General features: G+C 44.3%; 1 protein-coding gene across 3 annotated transcripts in view; it reads right to left on the bottom strand.

The window, feature by feature from the left end:
* The window catches only part of CFAP47 (cilia and flagella associated protein 47), a 761390-nt gene that overhangs the window by 474992 nt on the left and 262638 nt on the right, over positions 1-23760 (bottom strand). For all 3 annotated transcript variants that reach the window (XM_032799255.2, XM_075059737.1, XM_075059740.1), the window contains exons 36-37: positions 10591-10725; positions 9787-9899 (exon numbers count right to left, since the gene is read on the bottom strand). In XM_032799255.2, coding sequence (XP_032655146.1) covers positions 9787-9899; positions 10591-10725 — 248 coding nt within the window. The remainder of the gene's footprint in view (positions 1-9786; positions 9900-10590; positions 10726-23760) is intronic.

Here is a 23760-nt window from a genome sequence, read left to right as displayed (position 1 = left end):
TAAGCATTTTGTTAAAACATGAAGCAGCCATCCCCTCCCAAAAGGCAAGATACTACAAATCTGAGATGCTTTTGATACTTGAGAACTATTTGTATTATAAACATTCACAAAGTCAAGAGCACAGTAAAGCTGATCAAAATAGAAGATATGCATTTAGGTCATCTCGATGCAAGGTTGCCCAAAGTCAGAAAAGATTCAGAGGCAATTAATTTAAGGTTGTCCTAAGCCACAGTAGTTTAAGAGGCAATATGTGTAATGCTGTGGTCAGTCCAAAATGTGGGAGAAGCTTGTATGGGTTGTGCTGAACCAGGGTGACATACATATAAAAAAAGATGGTTACTCACCTTTGTAACTGTTGTTCTTCGAGATGTGTTCCTCATATCCATTCCAATTAGGTGTGTGCGCGTCACGTGCATGTTCGTCGGAAGATTTTTACCCTAGCAACACTCGGTGGGTCGGTTGGGTCGCCCCCGGAGTGGCGCTGTTATGGCGCCGGATATATACCCCTGCCGACCCAACGGCCCCTCAGTTCCTTCTTGCCAGCTACTCCGACAGAGGGGAAGGAGGGCGGGTTTGGAATGGATATGAGCAACACATCTCAAAGAACAACAGTTACAAAGGTGAGTAACCGTCTTTTCTTCTTCGAGAGCTTGCTCATATCGATTCCATTTAGGTGATTCCCAAGCCTTACCGAGGCAGTGGGGTCGGAGTGAGATGTTGCAGAATGCAAAACTGCTGAGCCAAATGCTGCATCATCTCTGGACTGTTGAACCAATGCGTAATGTCAGACAAAGGTGTGAATCAATGACCAGGTAGCTGACCGACATATTTCCTGGATGGGAACATGGGCCAGGAAGGCGGCAGATGATGCCTGAGCCTGAGTAGAATGGGTGGTGAGGTGGCTAGCCGGAACATGAGCCAAATCATAGCATGTACGGATGCAGGACATTACCCAAGATGAAATTCACTGGGATGAGACCGGTAGGCCTTTCATCCGGTCTGCCACAGCTATAAAGAGCTGAGGCGACCTTCGGAAGGGTTTTGTTCTCTCAATATAAAAGGCGAGACCCCTGCAAACGTCTAGGGTGAGCAGCTGTTGTTCCCAACGCGATGGGTGCAGCTTCAGGAAAAAGACTGGAAGGAAGATGTCTTGATTGACATGAAAGGCGGACACCACCTTAGGGAGGAAGGAGGGGTGTGGTTGCAGCTGTACCTTGTCATTATGGAACACCGTATACGGGGAGTCCACTGTCAGGGCCCGAAGCTCAGATATTCGCCTTGCCGAAGTAATAGCGAGGAGGAAGGCGGTCTTCCAGGAAAGGTACAGCAGTGAGCAGGTGGCTAGTGGTTTGAAAGGAGCACCCATAAGCTTGGCAAGCACCAGGTTGAGGTCCCAGGTAGGGGTCGGGTGTCTAACTTGCGGGTACAAATGTTCCAATCCCTTGAGGAATCTTGAAACTATGGACTGAGAGAAAGCTGACCGGCCATTTTCCCCTGGGTGGAAGGCGGAGATGGTTGCCAGATGCACCTTTATGGAAGAGACCACTAGGCCTTGTTCTTTCAGGGACCAGAGGTAGTCCAGGACAGTAGGAACTGACACCTGCCTGGGGACTGAGTTACGTTGAGCGCACCAGCAGGAGAAACACTTCCACTTGGCCAGATATGTCATCCTAGTGGAAGGCTTCCTACTGCCCAAGAGCACCTGCTGGACCGAGGCAGAGCAACGCAACTCAGACTGGCTCATCCACGCAGCAACCATGCTGTGAAGTGAAGAGACTGCAGATCCAGATGGTGAAGTCTGCCGAAGTCTTGTGTTATGAGATCCGGCCAGAGTGGCAGGGGGATCAGATCTGCCACTGAGAGGTCGAACAACATGGTGAACCAGTGCTGCCTCAGCCACGCTGGAGCAATCAGGATCAGGTGGGCGCTGTCCCTGCGAAGCTTGAGTAGGACTCTGTGGACCAGTGGGAACGGTGGAAAGGCGTTGAGTAGGTGCTTTTTCCACAGGATGAGGAAAGCAGCTGATAGGGAGCCCGAGGATCATCCCTGGAAGGAGCAGAACACCTGGCATTTCCTGTTCTCTCGGGAGGCAAAGAGGTCTATGTGGGGAAACCCCCACTTCCGTAAAATAGAATGGATGACATCCGGACGAATTGACCGCTCATGAGACAGGAAGGACCTGCTGAGGCGATCCGCCAGAGTGTTCTGGACTCCTGGAAGAAAGGACGCTACCAAATCGATCGAGTGGGCTATGCAGAAGTCCCAGAAGTGGAAGGCTTCTTGACATAGCTGTTGCGTTGTCCATGAACACAGATACACAATGGCCTTGGAGATGCTCTCGAAACACCTGGCATGCTAGATGGACCACTCTCAGCTCCCACACATTGATGTGTAAGGCTAGCTCTTGAGTTGACCAGAGGCCTTGAGTGCAGAGGCCCTCGAGGTGAGCACCCCAACCCAGAGATGACGCGTCCCTGGTTAGGGCTATCGAGGGTTGCGGCAAGTGGGATCGCATCTCTGCACAGACTAGAGTGGGGTTTAGCCACCAGGTTAGGGAGCCCAGAACCCGCACCGAGTCCAGGCTGTCCCTGTGTGGCTGGTATACTGAAGCAAGCCAGGTTTGAAAGGGACAGAGGCGTAGCCTGGCGTGTTTGGTTACGAAGGTGCAGGAGGCCATGTGACCTACTAGGCTGAGACAGTTGCGCACTGACTTTGTTGGGAAGGTTTGTAGCCATTGCTTGAAAACGCGACTGCAGGAGGCAGGCTCTGGCCAGAATGGAGTCCAGAACTGCTCCGATGAAGTCTATTCTCTGCGAGGGTGTCAGAGTAGACTTCTCTGTGATGATCATCAGACCTAGACTCCTGAAGAGGTCTTGGACGATGCACAAGTGACGTGACACTTGTAACTGGGAGGTCCCTCAAATGGGCCAGTCGTCGAGGTACAGGTAGACATGTACCCGACGACGCTGGAGGGAGATGGCAACTACAGTCATGCATTTCGTGAACACTCGTGGGGCTTTAGAAAGGCCAAACGGAAGTATGGTGAACTGAAAGTGTTGATGGTTGACCACAAAACGGAGGCACCGTATGTGTGGTGGGTAAATTGCGATGTGGAAATATGCGTCCTTCATATCGAGGGCAGCATACCAGTCTCCTGGATCCAGGGATGGGATAATGGTCCCCAAGGTTACCATGCAGAACTTTAACTTTATCATAAATTTATTGAGTTCTCGCAGGTCTAGGATCGATCGTAGACCTCCCTTTGCCTTGGGGATTAGGAAGTAGGGGGAATAAAACCTCTTATCCCTCATTCTTTTGATACCTCCTCTATGGGTCCCATGACTAGGAGCAACTGGACCTCCTGTAAGAGGAATTGTTCGTGAGAGGGATCCCTGAAGAGGGACGGGGAGGGAGGGTGGGAAGGTAGGGTTGAAACAAACTGGAGGTGGTATCCCCATTCCATCATGTGCAGGACCCAGCGATCAGAAGTTGGCTGGGACCAGGCTGGGAGGAAATGGGAGAGGCAATTGAAAAATGGAGGAAAAGAATCTGGGAAAATAACTGGTGGGCCGTCCTCGGGCGTCCCATCAAAAGTTCTGCTTGGGCCCTGCTGGGGGTTTTGGGGTGGCCTGATTTTGACCCCCTTGAGGGCCAGACTGCCTCCGACGATTCTCTCTACCACGCCTTCTGCTAAAGTCCTGACGCGGCCTAGGCGGGGCGTAAGGGCGGTATGGCTGGGGCCAGAAGGTCCTGTGTTGGGTCAGTGGTGTGTGCATTGTGACGCGATTGTCCTTCAGACTTTGCAATCTGGGGTCAGTCTTGTCTGAGAAAAGGCCCTGGCCTTCAAAGGGCAAGTCCTGAATAGTTTGCTGTAATTCAGGAGGAAGGCCTGATACCTGGAGCCAGGAGATATGCCTCATTGCCACTCCTGACACCAGAGTTCTGGCTGCAGAGTCCGCTGCATCCAGAGAGGCTTGGAGGGAGGTTCTTTCCACCTTTTTACCCTCCTCAAGTAAGTCCGTAAATTCTTGACGGGACTCCTGGGGAAGAAGCTCCGTAAACTTCCCCAAGGACGTCCACGTGTTAAAATTATACCTACTTAGGAGGGCTTGTTGGTTTGCCACCCTAAGTTCAAGGCCCCCATCGACTATATTTTGCGGCCTAGGAGGCCCATGCGCCTAGCCTCCTTCAACTTAGGAGCAGGGACTTGCTGTTGACGCTCCCTTTCGTTCACCGATCACACTACAAGAGAGCAAGGAGGTGGGTGAGTGTAGAGATATTCATACCCCTTTGAGGGGACCATGTATTTTCTGGCTGTGGAGGGAATCAAGGCTGGGGATTGCCAAATGGTATCCGCATTTGCCTGTATGGTGCGGATAAACGGGAGAGCCATTCTAGTAGGTGCATCAGCAGAAAGGATGTCCACTACAGGGTCCTCTATTTCAGGGACCTCCTCCACCTGTAAGTTCATATTCTGAGCCACTCGTCTCAAGAGGTTTTGATGGGCCCTTAGATCAATTGGCGAAGGGCCTGAGGAGGATGTTCCCGCCACCGCCTCGTCTGGCAAGGAGGAACAGGAGAGGCCAGGGACCAGAGGATCCTGTGGGGGCTCCTGTTCTTGAGGAGCGGCATTTGCGTCAGGTGGATCCTGGGTATCTGCAGGTGGTATCGAAGCCTTATCCGTGCCCATGCGGGGGAACAGCTTACTGTCACCTCTGGCACCCGGTGTTCTGACGGGGTCGATTGTGGAACCACTGAAGGAACACTTTGTGATTGGTGGTATGCCCACGGTGTCCAGAAGGACCAGTGATGGGGTCCTTGCTCGTGGCTCTGGCTCTCAGGAAATATATGGCTGGGGACATCCAAGTCGCGCTCCTATGGATAGGAAGCGCTACCAGCCTGTGATGACACCAATGTGTGTCTCAACGGCCACGGCGGTGCTGACAGATCCTGAGAGGGAGCCACAGTTCTGATTGCTCTTTCGGGGAGCGGTACCGGAGAGTGGTACCGGGAGCTATAATGGTGCTGCGAGCAAGACCAGGACCTGCGACCGTAGCAGTGCCAGGAGGTCGACTGGGATCTCGAGTCCCTTCACCTGGAATGGCTGCGAGATGTGCGGTGCCATGAACAGTGCCAGGAGTTAGATCGGTACCATGAGTATCTGGCAGGCGAAAGGGAAGCCGCGCGGTGCCGTGAGTGCGACCGGTACCGCGATGGAGAGTGGTGCCGGGACTGCGAGCGGCGTCGGGACCGGGATCGGCGTCAGGACCGAGATCTTGAACGGTGCCTCTCGGCGGCTCCCATAGAGGACGGCCTCAGCAAGGCAGACTTGCCAATAGATTGGATGACCCGCATCGACGGTGCTGGGGGTTGAGGCTGCGCAGTCTCCGTCATCGCGATCAACTCCCGCACCGTGGAGAAGTTTTCCGGCATGGATGGGAGAGCGAACTCGACCATGGCGTGAACTGGGGAGCTTTCGGGCACCAGACTTAACGGCCCTTGCGGGACTGGAATCAACGGTGCTGCACTGTGCAGTGCCACATTCGGCGGTGCCGCACTCAGCGGTGCTGCGTTCGGCAGTGCCGCAGCAGATGACGGTGCCAGGTGATCCGTCGTCAAAAGACGGTCCTTCTGTGGTGCGGGTGGTGCTGAAGCAGCCGGAGCGCTGTATTGCTTCCTGGGCCACCGGGACAGGGAACGGGGCCAAGCAGACATCAGCGCCGGTGAGGGTCGGTGCCCTGGCTCCTTCGCGGTACCGGAGTGGTCCGGAGCCAAAGGAGCATCCTTACAGATGCAGGCTGTTGAGCGCTCGGTACCGACATTGCAGGGCTAAGTGCCGCCTCCATGAGGAGCTGTTTCAGTCAAAAGTCCCGCTCCCTCTTCGTCCTTGGTTTAAATGACTTACAGATGCTGCACTTTTCAAGAAGGTGGGATTCCCCTAGGCACTTGAGGCAGGAGTCGTGGGGATCCCCTATTGGCATTGGCTTTTGACACGCCGAGCACAGTTTGAATCCCGGTGACCTGGGCATGAGCCCAGCACTGGGGTGGAGGAAAGGGGCTAATCCCTGATTCCTCCTCAACTATATACACTAACTAAATATATACACAACAACTAACACTAACTACAACTGTAAAAACTCGAACTATAAACACAGTTAACAGTAAAGAACAACGAGTAAGCTAGGGAAGTGGAGATCAGCAAAGCCGCGCTCCACAGTTCCAACGACCGACACGGGCGGTAAGAAGGAACTGAGGGGCCGTTGGGTCGGCAAGGGTATATATCCGGCGCCATAAGAGCGCCACTTCTGGGGGCGACCCAGTCGACCCACTGAGTGTTGCTAGGGTAAAAATCTTCCGATGAACGTGCATGCAGCGCGCGCACACCTAATTGGAATCGATATGAGCAAGCACTCGAAGAAGAATTTTAACTTATTAAGTGGGGAGTTGGGGAATATATGAATGCTGCAAATGAACTATTAATATGAACTACTATTATCTGTAAAATAAATATTAGTCATTCAATACTTGTATAGGATAACAACTTTGCATAGTGCTTTACCGAGACTGAAGGGATGCACGGCCTTTGTCCCGGACAGCCTGCAAGCTAAATGTGACACAGAGAGCAAACAAAATGGACAAAGGAAAGTGGTAGGTAAAGGAGAGTTAAAACAAAATAGAAACAATGTATCAGAAAGGTCAATAAAAGAAGAGTTGATAGTACAGGCATGTAAATCAGTGGCAGCAAGGAAAGCAAAAATTGTGGGTTTTAAAGGGGGAGAGAAAAGATGTATGGTGCAGGAAGAGAGATGTTGTGCCAGGCCTGGAGAGCACTATGAAAAAAAAAGATACAGAACTGAGAATAAGAGAAAACAAAGGGAGCAACAAGACAAGAGTGGTCAGAACACAAGATCTGATTAAGGGAGTGATGGTAGGTCTATATGGGGCAGAGCTGTGCAGAACCGTAAGAGAGGCTGAGAAATATGAAAGACAGAAAAGAAAATCTAGGGGTTACCAAAAATTCTCTAACCTTAACCAATTGAAAACTCCACTCCAGTTATGCTCAGAAAAGTTGGGTTTATGTGAAACTTGCTTAATTGCTTTCAGATACAGTGGTCAGGTTTTTAGCTGGTATAAATCAGTGTAGCTTGACTTCAGTGGAGCTATGCTCCAATTTATGCTGTGATCTGTTTCATCACCAGACCAACACAGGATCAAGGGGGGACAAAGGAGGTTTAAAGTCACATCTTCTCCCATGCTCAGTGTCAAATGTAAACTCAGACAAAACTTTTGTCTCCCTGTGGAACAACTTCAGATAACTCTATTTATTCTCTCACTACTTTAGTGGTGAACTCCACTCCAAGTTCACTGCTGTGGGCATGTTTGTTATAAAGTGTTCAGAGGGGTCTGAAAATCATTATTAGCTTAATCTTGTATAGCCCATCATCATCAAACAAACAACCCACCCAGTCCAACTTTAACCTCTGTATTTTTAATTTAATTAAGCAGATTTAGTTTTCTGCATAGGAAGTGTCAGAAAAATATTTTATTGGGAGTGATATAGGTTCATAGAATTTCTAATCAGAAAGGACCCTTAAATGATCTCGTTTGACTTCCTGGATATCATATCATTAAATTTAACTCACTATCCCTGTACTGAGCCCAGTAACTTAGTTCAGCTAAAGCATATCTTCCAGAAAGACATCTAATCTTGATTTGAAGACACTTGTTCCAGTGGTTAATCACCCTCCCTGTTAAAAAATTTGTGCCTAATTTCTCATTTGAATTAATCTATCTTCAGCTTCTAGCCACGGGTTCTAGTCAGGCCTTCTTCTGTTAAAGACCCTTTTAATACTCACCTGAGTATTTGTAGATTGTAAATAAGCCACCTCTTCTTTTTGATAAACTAAACAGATTGAGCTCTAAGTCTCTCAGTAAAAGTCATTTTCTTCAGCCTTTGAATCATTTTTGTAGCTCTTTTCTTCATTCTCCCCACTTATTAAACATCCCTTTTTAGAACATGGACACCAAAACTGTACGCAGTATTCCAGCATTGGTCTTATCAATGCTTTACACAGAAGAAGAAAAAAATCACCTCCCCATTCCTACTCACGCCATCATTTATAACTTCTAGAAACGCTAATGATTTTTTCTATTGGCCGCATGTCTCTCTGAAACACAATTCTTCTTTCCACACGTTACATACAGGTAATTAAGGAGTAACAGATCCTGAGATCTGTAACAGAGTCCTGCCAGTACCCTTTCCTGGGCTTTAATAGTTAGCACACTGATTCATATATAGTCAAGATCTGTGGTTTTGAGTTATCAATAACTGTGAAGCAGGTGATGGTATCTTTAACACAGAATGCCATTCCCCACCTCTTTTATGCCCTCTATCCTTCCTGAATAGGTTATTACCAGTGATTTTAACATTCCAGTCATGGAAATAATCCCACTAGGTTTCACCAATGCCAATCAGTAACAACACAGCATTACTCATTTATACTTTCGTATATATTTATAATAGGGGTGTTATTTAATATAATTTTTTGATCATCTTAACAGAACACTGTATTTATGCTGACCCTTCTTTGAATTTTTAAAAGAAACTGTCTTCATTAGCAATACTTTCTATATTAACTCCTTCTACCAGCTTGAATAGTTTATTTTCCTACGAACTGTGACTTTTGCTTTCCATACATGGATTCATTGCACCTGCACTTCAATTGTCCAGAGGATCCAGCATCGCTTACTTCTAGCGGGACTACTCCTCACATCTGGTATTTTGCAGTTAAGCTACATACAGTGAAAGACCTGTACCCAGACATACGACCAATCACATACACAAAGTACAGAATACTCAACAATCAAACACAGAGGAAGCACGATACATGCTAGACCAGGGGTTCTCAAACTGGGGGTCAGGACCCCTCAGGGGGTTGCAAGCTGTCAGCCTCCATCCCAAACCGTGCTTTACATCCAGCATTTATAATAGTATTAAATATACTTAAAAGTGTTTTTAATTTATAAAGGGGGTTGCACTCAAGAGGCTTGCTATGTGAAAGGGGTCACCAGTACAAAAGTTTGAGAACTACTGTGCTAGTCATAGAATTTGGGTTTTCAGTTAGTAAATATCCATTGCAACAACAGTTTCCAAACATTTTACATCCCCTTGTGACCCTTACGTCAGTTAAGTTTCAGAAATTTAGGGTATAGAAAGAATGACATGTTGCAGCTTTACAATTCTCATCTGGTGGAACTGCGAAGAGGTTAGTTAATCGCATTAAAGCCTTGACATGTCCTCTTAACCTTTCAATCTTGATCGAGTATAACAATGAGAAATCAAAACTAAACAGCCTATTAGAAATGATTCTTAGGTGCACAATCTAACCTAATGTGTTAACGTCAAAAAGGTGGATGGACTTGCTAAGTTAGCTCTAGCTGACAGAAGAAGAAGGAAAAAAAAAGCTTTAGAACAGTAGATCCAGCTCAAGCTTAAATCTTTCATCATGATGGGCACAAAAACATTTACCAGGAGAGAGGCGTTCCCTGCAATGACTGAAGATACGTACTCTGAGTTCTGTTGAGCTAATCTGTAAATATGCCACTGATGAGTTACTCTGGATTCAGACCAATTTCACAAGGAACAGAATTTGATCCTTATGCTGTTTTTCTGTCTGTGTTTATAAGTGAACGCATTCTATTGTTCCTCTACAAACTTTTATACTTATGCATTGCTAAATCTATCAGGACGTCACATTCAATAAAACTAAACAGATGGCTACTTACTTTGAGGCAATGACGACAGTGTTTCCTTTAGACAATAAGAAATCAGCAGACTCTCTTCCTACAATTGTAGCGTTGTACACCAAAGGTTTAAAGCTAGGGTTTTTCAGACGCACCTATTACAACAATCAATAAAAGTTATTCTACTTTTACTTATTTACTTTTAGAATTGAAACATGCATCCATCGCTCAGTGTTTGGGGGCACACATGTTCAGTATAACATAGAATATTCCCTTTAAGCTACAAATAAAGTAATCAGACTCTAACCCTGGAATAAAATCCTTTAAACATATATCAATATATTCCAGTGTTTTGTGCCATTCTTTTGGATCTGTAAGGAAATCCATACAGAACTATGCAGATCACATATTTCCAGTGAGAGAGCAGACTCTCTTCCCCCAGATCTTTCAACCACTGTTTCTTCTAGTGGTATTGCTCCCATTGGATCCTGCAAGCACTGTAACCCCACATCAGCAGCTACTCTCCAGTTCCTTCTCTCTCTGATCCCAGAAGCTCCTGCACTAATTGAAATCAGTGGAGGAAACAGCTGTGGAAGTCAGGACCCCAAATCTGAGGAAAAGAAAAAAGGGGCCATTCTTCCTCCTTTATTTGTAGCTAAAGGGAATATTCTATGTTACACTGAACATGTATAGTCATACTCAATAATCTCTGTATTGAGTAGCAGAGGGGAATGCGATCCATTAATACAAAAATGTGTGTTTTATGTATGTGTAATATATATTCTACATAAATGGTAAGTTTTAGTGCTGGGAGTGATTCAGACCTAAATCCAGATATATCGGTACCTGTCTAACAACAGTAGCGTGGAGAGCTCCAGTAAATTCAACAGTCTTCTTGGGTAAATACTGAGGGAGCCTTTCATACAAATAGACGCAGAGCATAAGCATCATGACTGGGTTTGGATCACAGATGTCGGTGGCCTAATTTTAAACAAGAAAAAAAGATCAACAATCACCAGATATTTAATCTAGTCTCGTGTGTATAACTGATAGTGATTTATTAAGATACAGAATTTGACATGTAAAATACCTCATTAATGTGCACACTTGTTTTAAAATTACTCTTTTTTTAAAAAAAGTTTTGAGTTAGTTGCATAACTGATATGAACAATTTCATTACCATCTTGAATATGAATGTTTTCTCAGCATATGAAAATGTCAAGAGGATCAACGATAGAGTCTAGTAAGAAAACTCATGAACTGTACAATGAAAAGAAGAAAGTTATTGTGCACCTTTCTCCTCTAGTTTAGTGGAAAACAAGCATTCATTTGACTAGAAAGGGAATAACAGAAAAAATAAATAAATCTCAGTGATTGGAGAAATACATTTCTTAAGTAGTTTTATAATAAGCCAACTTTTATTTAACATTTACCTTTTACAATTTCCTAACCAAAGTCATACTAATTATTTCTACAGAAACATTTTTAAAGTTACAAATTTCTGTAAAATTAAAGTTACTACATGATAATACAACACCACCTATCTCTTACAGAGCCCGTTACAAATGGAAGTTGGTATCATTACCCCCTCAATATGTTCGTTTTGAGAAAAATATAAATTCAAATGACAAGAAATGCAGATCAAGTTAAGTCTTTATTGCTCAGAGACTTTAAATAGGTCATTATTTACAGAAAGCTAAAACTCTTACACCAAGTGTCTGCATGAACTTTTCACACTCTTCATCATATAATGAAGAAACAAAAATTCTTAGTTTATAAGATCAGAAGGGACCACTTTGATCATCTAGTCTGACCTTCTGCATAGCACAGGCCACAAAACTTCCCTGAATTAATTCCTGTTTTAAGGACAGCCAATTTGAATATAATATCCTATCTTGATTTAAAAGTTGCCAGTGACAACATCCACCACCACCAATAATTTGTTCTAAACGTTAATTATCCTCAATGTCAAAATTTTGCACCTTGTTTCCAATCTGAATTTGTTTAGCTTCAACTTCCAACCATTTAACCATGTTATACCTTTCTCTGTCAGACTGAAGAGCCTACCATTTAACTTTGTTCCCCCATGCAGGTACTCAACAGACTGTGATGAAGTCATCCCTTTAATGTTCTCTTTGTTAGGATAAACATACTCAGCTCCTACAGCCTAACACTATAAGGCACATTTTCCAATCCTTTAATCATTCTCATGTCTCTTCTCTGTACCCTCTTCCATTTATCAACATCTTTCTTGAATTGTGAACACCAGAACTGACACAGCATTCTAGTGGGGGTCACACCAGTGTCAAACACAGAGGTAATAATATAGCCTTCCTATTCCTACTTTACACTCACATTTACACATTCAGTATTCCTGTTTATGCATCCCAGGATTCATTAGCCCTTTTGGTCACATCACTACACTGGGAGCTCATTTTCAGCTGATTACCTACCATGACCCTAGCTCTTTTTCAGCGTGGGGAAAATAATATTAAAAGCAAAATAATCTTTGCTGAGGGAAAAGGCTTCCTCCTTCATACTTCCCATGTGTCAGCCGGGAGGTGGGGGTGCCAAAGAGCACAGGAGAAAGAAGGTCCCTCCTATCTGTTCTGGTGCCCAAACCCACCACAGCCCCAAGCAGCTGGGTACAGCCATTACAAGAAAAATCCATCTATGCCTCTGCAGGCCTTTCCTGAGCTTTACTGTTCTGTAGGGATGAAGCACGCACAGTCCTGTCACATGTCAGACCTGTGAAGTGATAGAGCATGCTCAGTTGCTCTGGGAGGATGGCCCATATGTATATGTGAAGGGATGGATCATGCTCAGCTACTTTGTGCGGACGGCGCATGCGCAGTATGGTTGGCACTAGGAGATGTGAAATCTTGAGCATGCCCAGGATAAAATCCTTGGAGAATTCCTCTGCTACTCTAAGAAGTCTCTACTTTGTATGCACAAACTGCAGTTTTAAAGGCTTATAACATGGCCACATTGGGCAGATTTTCATGGTTATGGCAAAAGGCATATCCCTGACACAAAGGCCAGCCTCTATCAAATTTCAAGTCCCTGCTCCAAAGCATCGGAGCATTAGAACTTTCCAAAGAAAAGGTCGCCAAAATATTTTTATCATTCAAAACCAAAATGTTTCCTTAGCCTTAGCCTCGTTCTCAGGAACAGCTGAACAGTATTGGCTTAAATTAAAAAAAAAAACGTGGTGGGAATGGAAAAATTCAGCCCAAATGGTCTGGCAACTGTATAAAAGGGTCTTATGGGAAGCACTGGGCAATCTTAATAAAATAAACCATGCTATTAGCACTATCTGTAATTCAAAGTAGACCCTCTTCAGACTAACTGCAAGGACTCAGCTCACTTCTGAATCGTCTTGTCCTCCTCCCCCCCCCAGCACCCATCTGTGAAGACTTCAGGTCTCCCCTGTTCCTGACAGGTGAAAGATCCACCAGCCAAATCCAGGGTCCGTCTCCTTTAGGAACTGGCCCTATTATTTTTTTAACCTTAACTCTGCCTCCACGGTGCTGCAAGGAAGGTAAAAAATCCCTCCTTGCCAATCTGTCTTGATGGAAAGTAATTCCTTCCTGATCCCCAAAACTGGCAAAATCGGTCAAACCCACAGCATTCTGGAAAAGTAATTCAATATAATTGTATAGCAGGACGAGTGAAGCAGGGCAACAATAGTAGCTAGATAGTAACTGGGAAAGCTTTAAATTGAGAGGGAGGGCTGTGAGAAACAATCGGCTCCCCTCCTCCCCCAATTGGCCAATGGGAAACGGATAAGATCCTCCCCTAGGCACATTCCCACATGCACTCCGAGGTGCAAGGAGGAATTAGGCTACAGCATGGGCTCTCCCCCTCCGCCTCCTCCCAGGAGTTGGTCATCCTCCTGCTGGTCTGATCAAATCTCTCCCACTCTGTGGCCCCATCCCAGAGATGGGGAAGGCACAGGGCCATTCCTATGGAGAGTAAAACATTTTCCCTCAATGGTTATGGTATTTTTAATTAAATGTTATATGCTATCCAAAAGTAAAGAATATATACTGATTTTTTAAGCAACAATAAAATCAGTCTGGATCTTACAAGAACAGCATTCTCACAGAAATACAAATACTACAGAAATACTATTGTTTTCCTGCATAAGCCCATTTATTAAAAGAATACACCAAAATGTGGAGTCTTTAGCCCAGCAATTGCTTTTCCAAGTGCACAGTATGAAAATCTACAAAGACATAGAAAATAGTATAGCTGCAGCACGAGAAAATTGCTGAATGCAAAAAGCAGATCCTGCAAGCAAAAAGAATACGAAAAAATCTCCAAGAATATGATGCATTGGCTAAAGTAATACAGCACCAGACAGACAGACATGAAACATTAAAGCAGTTAGAAGCTTTGAGAAAAGAACTTCAACATCTTTCTCATATTAAAGAAAATGCTGAAGATAAGCTGGAGTTGAGACGAAAGTAGTTCCATGTGCTTCTGAGTACCATCCATGAACTTCAGCAAACTTTGGAAAATGATGAAAAGCTTTCAGAAGCAGAGGAATCCCAAGAAACTCACATGGAAGCAGAGACTAAACAGTAGACAGACTTTGGACTTACCTAAGAATTTCCATAGCTCTTGACCTTTTTTTAAAAAATAAAATCTTGCTGCCACTTCTGTGAATTTGTATGAATACTAGTTTTTTTAGTATGAACATTGATTGCTCACTGATGCCCTTCAGTGTTGAGATATTTGAGTATATCTACCCACCCCTGAATCGTGGCCATCTACATTTCTACCACTAGGATTTAATCTTGCAAATATTTGCTCACAAGATTAGTCCATTAAAATCAGTGCTACTATTTATGCGAGTAACAGTTTTCAGGATCAAGTCGTAACTATATCACTTTGTCTGCAGAAGAGGGAACACAGATGTCAATGGACTTATTTTATTTTAATTTAAGTAACTCAGAAACTAGTAGATCCCCAGACAGATGTATAGGGAATCTTGAACACCCTGCACGAAGATCAAGAATTTTACTTTCCAATGAAAGTGGAAACTCTCCTGTTTACATACACTGAACCGACAATCATTGTACTTTTGTATTACCCCCTCAATTTAAATAAGCATTTACCTTCAATTAATTGTTGTAAGGTCATAACAAGTTAGTTTCCTAGGGAAATAAATTAATGCTTACACTGTGGGATGGATTATGTCTTTTAGGCACTGCCCAGTACAGAGCAGAGGTCTTGGAAGGTATTAAGAGAGGCTGCACTGTTGCCAGAACTCCACAAAGAATTCTGACTAAGCCAAAATACTTCCTACAGCACTCTGTTCTTTTATTAGTTGTCCCCCGAAATCAACTGGGTTCTGAGATCCTGTAGATCCTCCCCTGAGGCAGGAGGGGGATCCTTTAGCAGTGGGCGGGCTTTCGCCCACCCACTTCCCGGATACCCAATAGGTACAGCACTCTGGCCATTGTAGAAGTGAGCCGCCCCACCCCCTTTAGGAAGCCTGGTGCCATCATCTGTGAGTCATGGAGCATCATTGTTCCACAACTATACTGTGAGTGACTCTTGGGCATCTAATCCCTCCTTTGCCCAATTGTAGTCTGAACCTGATTATACAAATCTGCCACTAGCAGCAAGTAAAAACACACTATCTTCTACAGAAGCAGTTCTCAGACTGTGGCCTGCAGAGCACTTACTAGTAGTCCATTGAGTTCAGGCTAGTAACTTTGTGCTAGCTCACTTCCTACCAAGATGTATTAAAATAAACTTATGATTTCCTAATATTAATTTCCCATATAAGCAATTGTGATGGGAATGATTGCATACAGAAAGAATGGAAAGTGGTCTACTAGACAATCTCTCTATTAAGATGAGGTCCAAACTAAGATAATGTTTGAGATCGCTTGTTTGATATGATCACTAAACATAATGTGGATCTAATATACCATTAGTTTCACTGTAACACTAATCTAAGACCAAAATGCAGTTAGAGTCATTTACATTGGATGTTTATAGAAAGGAAAATATTCATCTACCTTTGGCATGTTCTACCACCTTCATACTAAGTCTGATCTCCTTGAAAGATTCAAAACATGTGCCTGATTTTCCAAATGACTGAATTCTCAAATATACTCTTTTCAGATCTACAAGACAGTGTAATCGGTCATTTTTCAGATAAAGAACATTAAAGGGCACGTTTCCTATATTATCACAAAATTCTTCTGAAAGTTACTTACAACCCTGAGACTAAGGCCTGGTCTACACTATGCGTTTAAACCAAATTTAGCAGCGTTAAACTGATTTAACCCTGCACCCATCCACACAATGAGGCCCTATATATTGATATAAAGGGCTCTTTAAACCAGTTTCTGTACTCCTCCCCGAAGAGAAGAGTAGCGCTGAAATTGGTATTGCCATGTCGGATTAGGGTTAGTGTGGCCGCAAATCGACGGTATTGGCCTCCGGGCAGTATCCCACAGTGCACCATTGTGACCACTCTGGGAAGCCATCTGAACTTGGATGCACTGGCCAGGGAGACAGGAAAAGCCCCGCAAACTTTTGAATTTCATTTCCTGTTTGGCCAGCATGGAGAGCTCACCAGCACAGGTGACCACACAGAGCTCATCAGCACAGGTAACAATGCAGTCTCCTGAGAATCGAAAAAGAGTCCCAGCATGGACTGACATGGACGGTACTGGATCTGATCGCTTATGGGTGTGAGGATTCGTGCTAAAGAACTCCGTTCCAAAAGATGAAAAGAAAAACATTGAAAAATTTCCAGCCATGATGCAAGAGAGCGTCCGCACCGGGGACTCAGTGCAGTGCCGTCGTGAAAGTTAAAGGGATTCAAATAAGCCTACCAGAACCAAAGATGCAAATGGTAAGGTCCGGGCAGGGTGAACATGCCGCTTCTATGCTTGAGCTGCATGCAATTCTAGGGTCTCACTTGAGAGACATTCTGTGTCCATATCCTTCATACTCTCGTCACTGCACTGCCGTACCGCCCTCCTCCTCGCCTGGTTTTGCAGGTCTGGTTCAGCATAGACTGCACGAGACATGTGCGAGGTGTTTTACAACGTCCATGATTGCCGGTCTTGATCTGAGCAGGGTCCATGCTTGCTGTGCTATGGTGTTTGCACAGTTCACTCAGGAAAAAAGGCGCGAAATGGTTGTCTGCTGCTTTCACGGAGGAGGGATGAGGCTGTACCCAGAACCACCCACGACAATTTTTTTTGCCTCATCAGGCACTGGGATCTCAACCCAGAATTCCAAGGGGCGGGGGAGACTGCGGGAACTATGGGATAGCTATGGGATAGCTACTCACAGTGCAACACTCAGGAAATCGACACAAGCATCAGTACATGGATGCACACCGCCAAATTAATGTGCTTAGTGTGGCCACGTGCAGTCGACTTTATACAATCTATTTTAAAAAACCGGTTTCTGTAAAATCGGAATAATCCCGTAGTGTAGACATACCCTAAGAGTCTGATGCTGACAGAGAATATGCTTAGCGAACCTTAAAAAAAGTTAATAACCATGGATGGCCACTTGGCTACAGGAATTATTTGGCTTCAGCCAAATTCCAAGAAAGACAGTAATTCAGTCAGTCCTAACTGCTTGAAGGAAAGGGGTATCTAAGTGATTCTACAGTAAAAGAAATCATTTTCCTAACAAAACTTAACTTTTTAGATATTTAAGCAAATTCTGAATTACTCTGTTCTCAACAGATATTCTGACTATGGACTAACTCTTCAGCCCAAGGCCCATCCTGAGTGGTTTGATTGGGTACTGAGGAGAGTCTTAGTGGTATTAAAAGGTCATTCTCTCACCAAGACCCAGAAGCAGCTCTGTTCCATGGCAGAAAAAGCTCTGTATACCTCTAATGTCTAACCCACTTGAGGTGGAAGAAGAGAGGAATGATACAGCAGCAGATCCTCTGACCCTGCCACTGCAACTGTCACAAAGGGAATCTCTCCTCCAAGCTACTCAAAGGATGCACACACTTTGTCTGGCCTACCACCAGAAACCGTATCACCCACATTTAGCCTCCTCCTCTGAGTGACGTAATCATACCAGTTTTGGTGGTGAATTTGGAACTGTAAGCCAGAATAAAATGGATGAGCGACAGGAGACATTATTACAATCCTGATCTGTACATTATTCAAACAATATTTTACCAGAATGTACTATATGTCATTGTAGTTCCATTAAAGGCAGATTGTGGAGCTTAAAGATGGTTATGAATGACCTAAAGGTTCCATGTTCTCTATATTATGATGAAACTGCTGTCAGAAGACTTTGGTGGAAGATTGCTCACCTGCCAGAAGTATTACAAGTGGTATTTAAGTACATTTGTATTACAAAAAGAAAAAAAATCTATGCACCAAAGCAAGCTTTCATCAAACTGTGCAGCTCACCTTTTCCAGGGAATATGCAAAGAAGTATTTAATAAATACAACTTTTCCATGGTAAGACATTTTTCTTGAGAACACAGAGGAACAGTTTTGTTTTGTTTTTTGCTGAGTCCTAAATGTGTAAATGACTCAACAAGAAGAAAAAGTAAGTTTGCCCTGGCAATATATTTTTTAAAAAATTAAGTATTTTTTATTAATTTAAACCAAAACAAGATTACTTGATTTCTGATGTCTAACAGAGTAATGAATGTAAGATCTCAGGCACTTTTGAATGTGTTGTGCAGATTTCCTTTAAGGATGAGGATTGATAGCTCACCTATAGAGGTTGTGAGAAATGTTCACCTACAGGTGATACAGTGTTTATGTCTTTTATCAGTTTCCTGTGTCAGTGCATTCGAGAACGTAGTAATTGTCTGGTTTCACCCAGAATAACGCATACAATTATGGTATTAGAGCACGGAGACAGAGTCATTCACAAAGTGAGATTTAGTTATCTTTTCTGTATACAACAAGTAAACAATAAGCAATGGCCATATTTATTTCGGGGAAGTCTGCATTTTAAAAATGCATCTAGTTACTCTAGCTAGATACTAACTTGGCTCCCAAGTATTTAAAAATAGAAATAAACAACTCTCCACATAGGTCTTAAAAATGACTATGAGGTAGAAGAGTCCTTTCATTTGTTTATCAGAAGGGTTTATTTTGTTTTGTTTTTTTGGCACCATGACATTCATATATTTTACCAGTTAGTTACACGAGTACAAAGATACTTACGTTGGATCTAGTTTTTGCAATGGAACTAAATTTTCATCACTTAGGAACACTCCTGGGCCTTGGTCGGCACAGTGAAATTTGCAGTCAGGAAGACCCACGTAGTGTGGTAGCTTAATATACAGGCACAAGTATTTGAACTGATCCTTAAAAAAGCCAAGTATATTTCAGGAGACTGAAAATGACCACTGAGTTTTGAACAGCCCTACTCAAGAAAATGAAAAAGCAGAGAAGAATGGAGCATAGATGGATATATTTTGAGAAACTTTTGGGCAAACCACCACATTATAGTGCAAAGATACGTTTTTCTTGACAACAGCCAAACTGATTTCTTCAAGTTAGCAAGGTGTTTGGTTCATACTAAACTGTCTTCTGATTCAGATCCACCATAGGGATAAATGATGATTGATTTTCATTTCCTTTTGGTAATAAAAAAACAAATCCAATAATACTCAAACTCCATTTAATCACTGAAATAAATATCAAAGATATGGTACCTACAGATATGTTCCTCCCTTCCCCAATCAATACTCCTCAAAGCTACAATAAATGTTTCTGGCAGATTTCTTAGAAGAAATAGAGGAATGTATTTAAATAATTTCAGAAACATCCACTTTATATTATCAGAAACAGAAAACTCAAGCAAATGAGTAGCTCTAGGTTTTACAACTGTCTCAAAACAACTGAGATAATTTCTTACCATTGGAAGATAATAAACCTAACGTAGTCATCTCTGAAAAGCAACACCATGGGCAAGATTTATTTCCTTGTGGATTCTTACTTTCAACCTTGAAATCAAACTGAAATTTCATTCTAATTATAAGGAATTCGTGGTAACTTGTGGTTACTCAACTTGCTAAATATTAATGAAAGAAAGTTTGAGTTAAAGAATTACATTTACTAGTTACTTTGGCAAAAGCAAGAACATACTTAGAGCTTAGAATGAAAGAAAATTCATATTTCCATTTCTAAAATGTTTTCCTTCTCATGCTGTCTTTAATATTGGAATCTATGGCAAGAAGGATGTGATGATTTTTTCTACCAATGTCTCAATTGTCCTAAGGATGGGCCAATCTTCCTAGTGATACAGGCTGCATGTGTACTTGTATGGCACCTCCGCAAATCACATACAGGAATAAAATGGCATCCTCCATGCAGCATGACCTTGCATGTCTGGTGTTCATGCAAGGTCACGCCATACAGAATACATCATATTGTAGAGCGGTCTCCTGTGCGGGTGGATGCATTTGGGGGCCAGAAAAATAGGCCCATGGGCAGCATCTGGCCTGTGGTCCATCAGTTTGACCAATATCTTTATTACTAGATTACCAAATAGTTTTACATTAAAGCACGTTGTTCTGGTACTTCAGAAGACCAGGACCACTCCATTTCAGAATCACCAGAAGTTAATGATATTGGAAGTATTCAGAAGTATGGCCCTCTGTGGGGGGGGGAGGGGAAATAAAATCAAAGAACAGATACCTAAGAAGTCTACCTTCAGATTCCAGAAATATGTGCACAGATTTTTCCTGGGAATATGCAGCAGAAAGGCGCTGACCCCCTTAATCAGCTTCTTTCAATCCACAGAGGACCCATGAAGCAGTTTTCATACTGTTTATCTTAGAGAAAGTTGAAGCATGACATGAAGCTGACACATCCCTGTACTGTCCTGATCCTCAAAGTTATGGCTTCTATGAGATCCTAGTGAGTAAGGACCTCATGATGTAGCAATGCCAATCAAGGAGAATAAGTTTTCTCAACCACTTTTGTACCAGGATTGGGGAGGGTGTAAAGATACAATAAAGAAATCTAAAAACATGCTAATGAGTTTACCAGACATCATCATCCCACCTTTAATATGGGCTCTCGCAGGAGCAGTCCTTCAACACCTAACCCAAGAGTTTCTCTTTTGGTCACAAGTTCACCACAGTTTCAACTCAGAACTAGCACACAGTCTTATGTGGCCGTAGTTGACCCATTCCTTCCAACCCTACCCTAAGGCCTGGTGCCCTCCATCGATCCAGGGTCCTGTCCCATTTGCTGGGCCAGAAAGAAGGCCTGGAGCCAGTTTAAAACCAGGCTATTTATATAATGTCTGTTGGTCCCTAGAGAATCCAGTTTGAACTAATATGGGTCTCTCTCTGAGGTAAGGGGGACTCAAAGGGCTGATAACAGAGAAAGTATATTAGCACATCTCTCCTACTAGAGAAGGTACCTATAATTCCACAACAACACATACACTAGTACATTTTTAACAAAATGGTCTCCTAAGATATTAACCCTAACTCAGCAGGGTTTAAACTAATAGCATAAGGTTTCTTCATGATATTATCAGTCTGTCCCAGGTTCTTTTACTCAAGTTCATACATCAGCAGCATATATGAAAAGACGTGATCATTTTCACCACTGTTTTTCATAGAATATCAGGGTTGGAAGGACCTCAAAAGGTCATCTAGTCCAACCCCCTGCTCAAAGCAGGACCAATCCCCAACTTTTTTGTTGTTTTTTTTTTTTGGCCCCAGACCCCTAAATGGCCCTCTCAGGGGCTGAACTCACAACCCTGCATTTAGCAGACCAATGCTCAAAGCACTGAGCTATCCCTCACCCTCAACAAGCCATGCTGAGAAGGGACATCTCTTACACAAAACACACTTATTAGTGATAGTTTTTAGCTATGAATGTTCCAAGTAACAACTATAACTAGAAAAAGTTAAAGGAAAAAAAATTCTATTTTTCTCTACTTGATTCATTAGCACAGCCTGTACAGTCATGGTTTCGTGACGACCTCTGCATACTCGGTTTTCCTTTTGGTTTGTGTGCCTCTTATACAGCAACAGGGCAGAGAAAAATATTCAAATATAGGAAAATGTGATTGCAAATCCTCCAAAATTGACAGGGGGATTCACGGCCCTGAAGGTACTTTTATCTCCGATTTTAAATTGTTTAGTTTCTAAGTTAACAATTTTCTTTTAATTTGCATGTGCCAACATGCTCCCTGGGGCCCAACTTTGTTTAGATGCATCAGCAGAGTCTTTCAGAAAAAAACAGTTACCCACCTTTTAGTAACTGTTGTTCTTTGAGATATGTTGTTCATGTCCATTCAAAGTAGGTGTGCGCGCACCGTGTGCACGCCAGCCGGAAGATTTTCCCTTAGCAGCATCCGTAGGGTCGGGCCAGGCGCCCCCTGGAGTGGCGCCACCACGGCACCCTCTAAAGGGGCTCACTGACCTTCCACCCCCTCAGTTCCTTCTTGCCGGCACTTCGACAGAGGGGCAGGAGGGTGGGTGTTGGAATGGACATGAACAACACATGTCAAAGAACAACAGCTACTAAAAAGGTGGGTAACCATTTTTTCTTCTTCGAGTGGTTGTTCATATCCATTCAAAGTAGGTGACTCACAAGCCTAACCTTAGGAGGTGGGGTCGGAGATCACTGCTGACTGGAGAACCGCACACCCGAAGGCTGTGTCATCCCTCGCCTGGTGCGTGATGGCATAGTGAGATGAGAACGTGTGGCTGGAGGACCACGTGGCCGCTCTACAAATCTTCTGAGTCGGAACCTGAGCCAGGAAAGCCACAGAGGAGGCCTGCGCCCTAGTGGAGTGAGCTGTAACCAGAGGAACAGGGGTCTTACTATGTGGTAGCATTCCCGGATGCAGGTCGCGATCCACGAAGAGATTCGCTGAGAGGAGACCGGGAGCCCCTTCATCGTTTCTGCCACTGCGACAAAGAGCTGGGTCGAGCGTCTGAACGGCTTGGTACGCTCTATGTAAAAAGCCAAGGCCCTGTGGACATCCAGGGAGCATAGACTCTGCTCTTCGCTGGAGGTGTGTGGTTTCGGATAAAACATCGAGAGAAAGATATCTTGGCCCATGTGGAACTGTGAAACGACCTTGGGTAGGAAAGCCGGATGAGGTCTAAGTTGGACCTTGTCCTTGTAGAAGACTGTGTACGGGGGCTCTGACATTAATGCTCGAAGCTCCAATACCCGTCGGGCTGAGGTGATCACCACCAGGAAGGCGGTCTTATACAATAGGTACAGCAGGAAGCACGAAGCCAGAGGCTCAAAGAGAGGCCCTGAGAGGACGGAGAGGACCAGATTCAGGTCCCAAGCAGGGGTCAGCTGACGCACATGCGGGAAGAGCCTGTCCATACCCTTGAGGAAATGCCCAACTAGCGGGTTCGCAAACACCGAGGCACCCCTCTCTCCTGGATGAAAAGCGGATATGGCCGCCAAGTGAATGCGAATGGAGGAAAGGGAGACGCCCAGTTGTCTTAGGTGAAGCAAATAGTCAAGGACTGTGGGAAATGGTACCCCCAGCAAGTCGTGACCCCGCTGACCCGACCATATGGAGAAGCGCTTCCATTTAGCCAGGTAGGTGGCCCTGGTGGACGATTTCCTGCTATCTAGCAGCACCTGCCTGACCTGCTGGGAGCACTGCAACTCCACCAGGTTCAGCCATGGAGCATCCAGGCTGTGAGGTGAAGGGACTTGAGGTTCGGATGGTGAAGGGAGCCCTGGTCCTGTGTGATCAGGTCCGGGAGTAGGGGCAGTGTCAGGGGCGCCTGAACTGACATGTGCAGGAGTGACGTGTACCAATGCTGGTGCGGCCACGCCGGAGCTATCAGGATTACCCTGGCGTGATCCCTGCGAATCTTTAAAAGCACCCTGTGTATGAAGGCATCTGACAGAGACCCCCGAATGCGGCCCAGGAGGGAGCAAAACCGTCAGCACTTCCTGTTTTCCCTTGAAGCAAACAGGTCTAACCGGGGAAAGCCCCAGAGCTGGAAAATTGAGTGCACCACATCCCACTGGAGGGACTACTCGT

The sequence above is a fragment of the Chelonoidis abingdonii genome, chromosome 1, assembly GCF_003597395.2.
Source record: "Chelonoidis abingdonii isolate Lonesome George chromosome 1, CheloAbing_2.0, whole genome shotgun sequence".
Classification (NCBI taxonomy): domain Eukaryota; kingdom Metazoa; phylum Chordata; order Testudines; family Testudinidae; genus Chelonoidis; species Chelonoidis abingdonii.
Note: the sequence above shows the minus strand (reverse complement) of the source record. Positions and strands in the feature narration are given on the sequence as shown.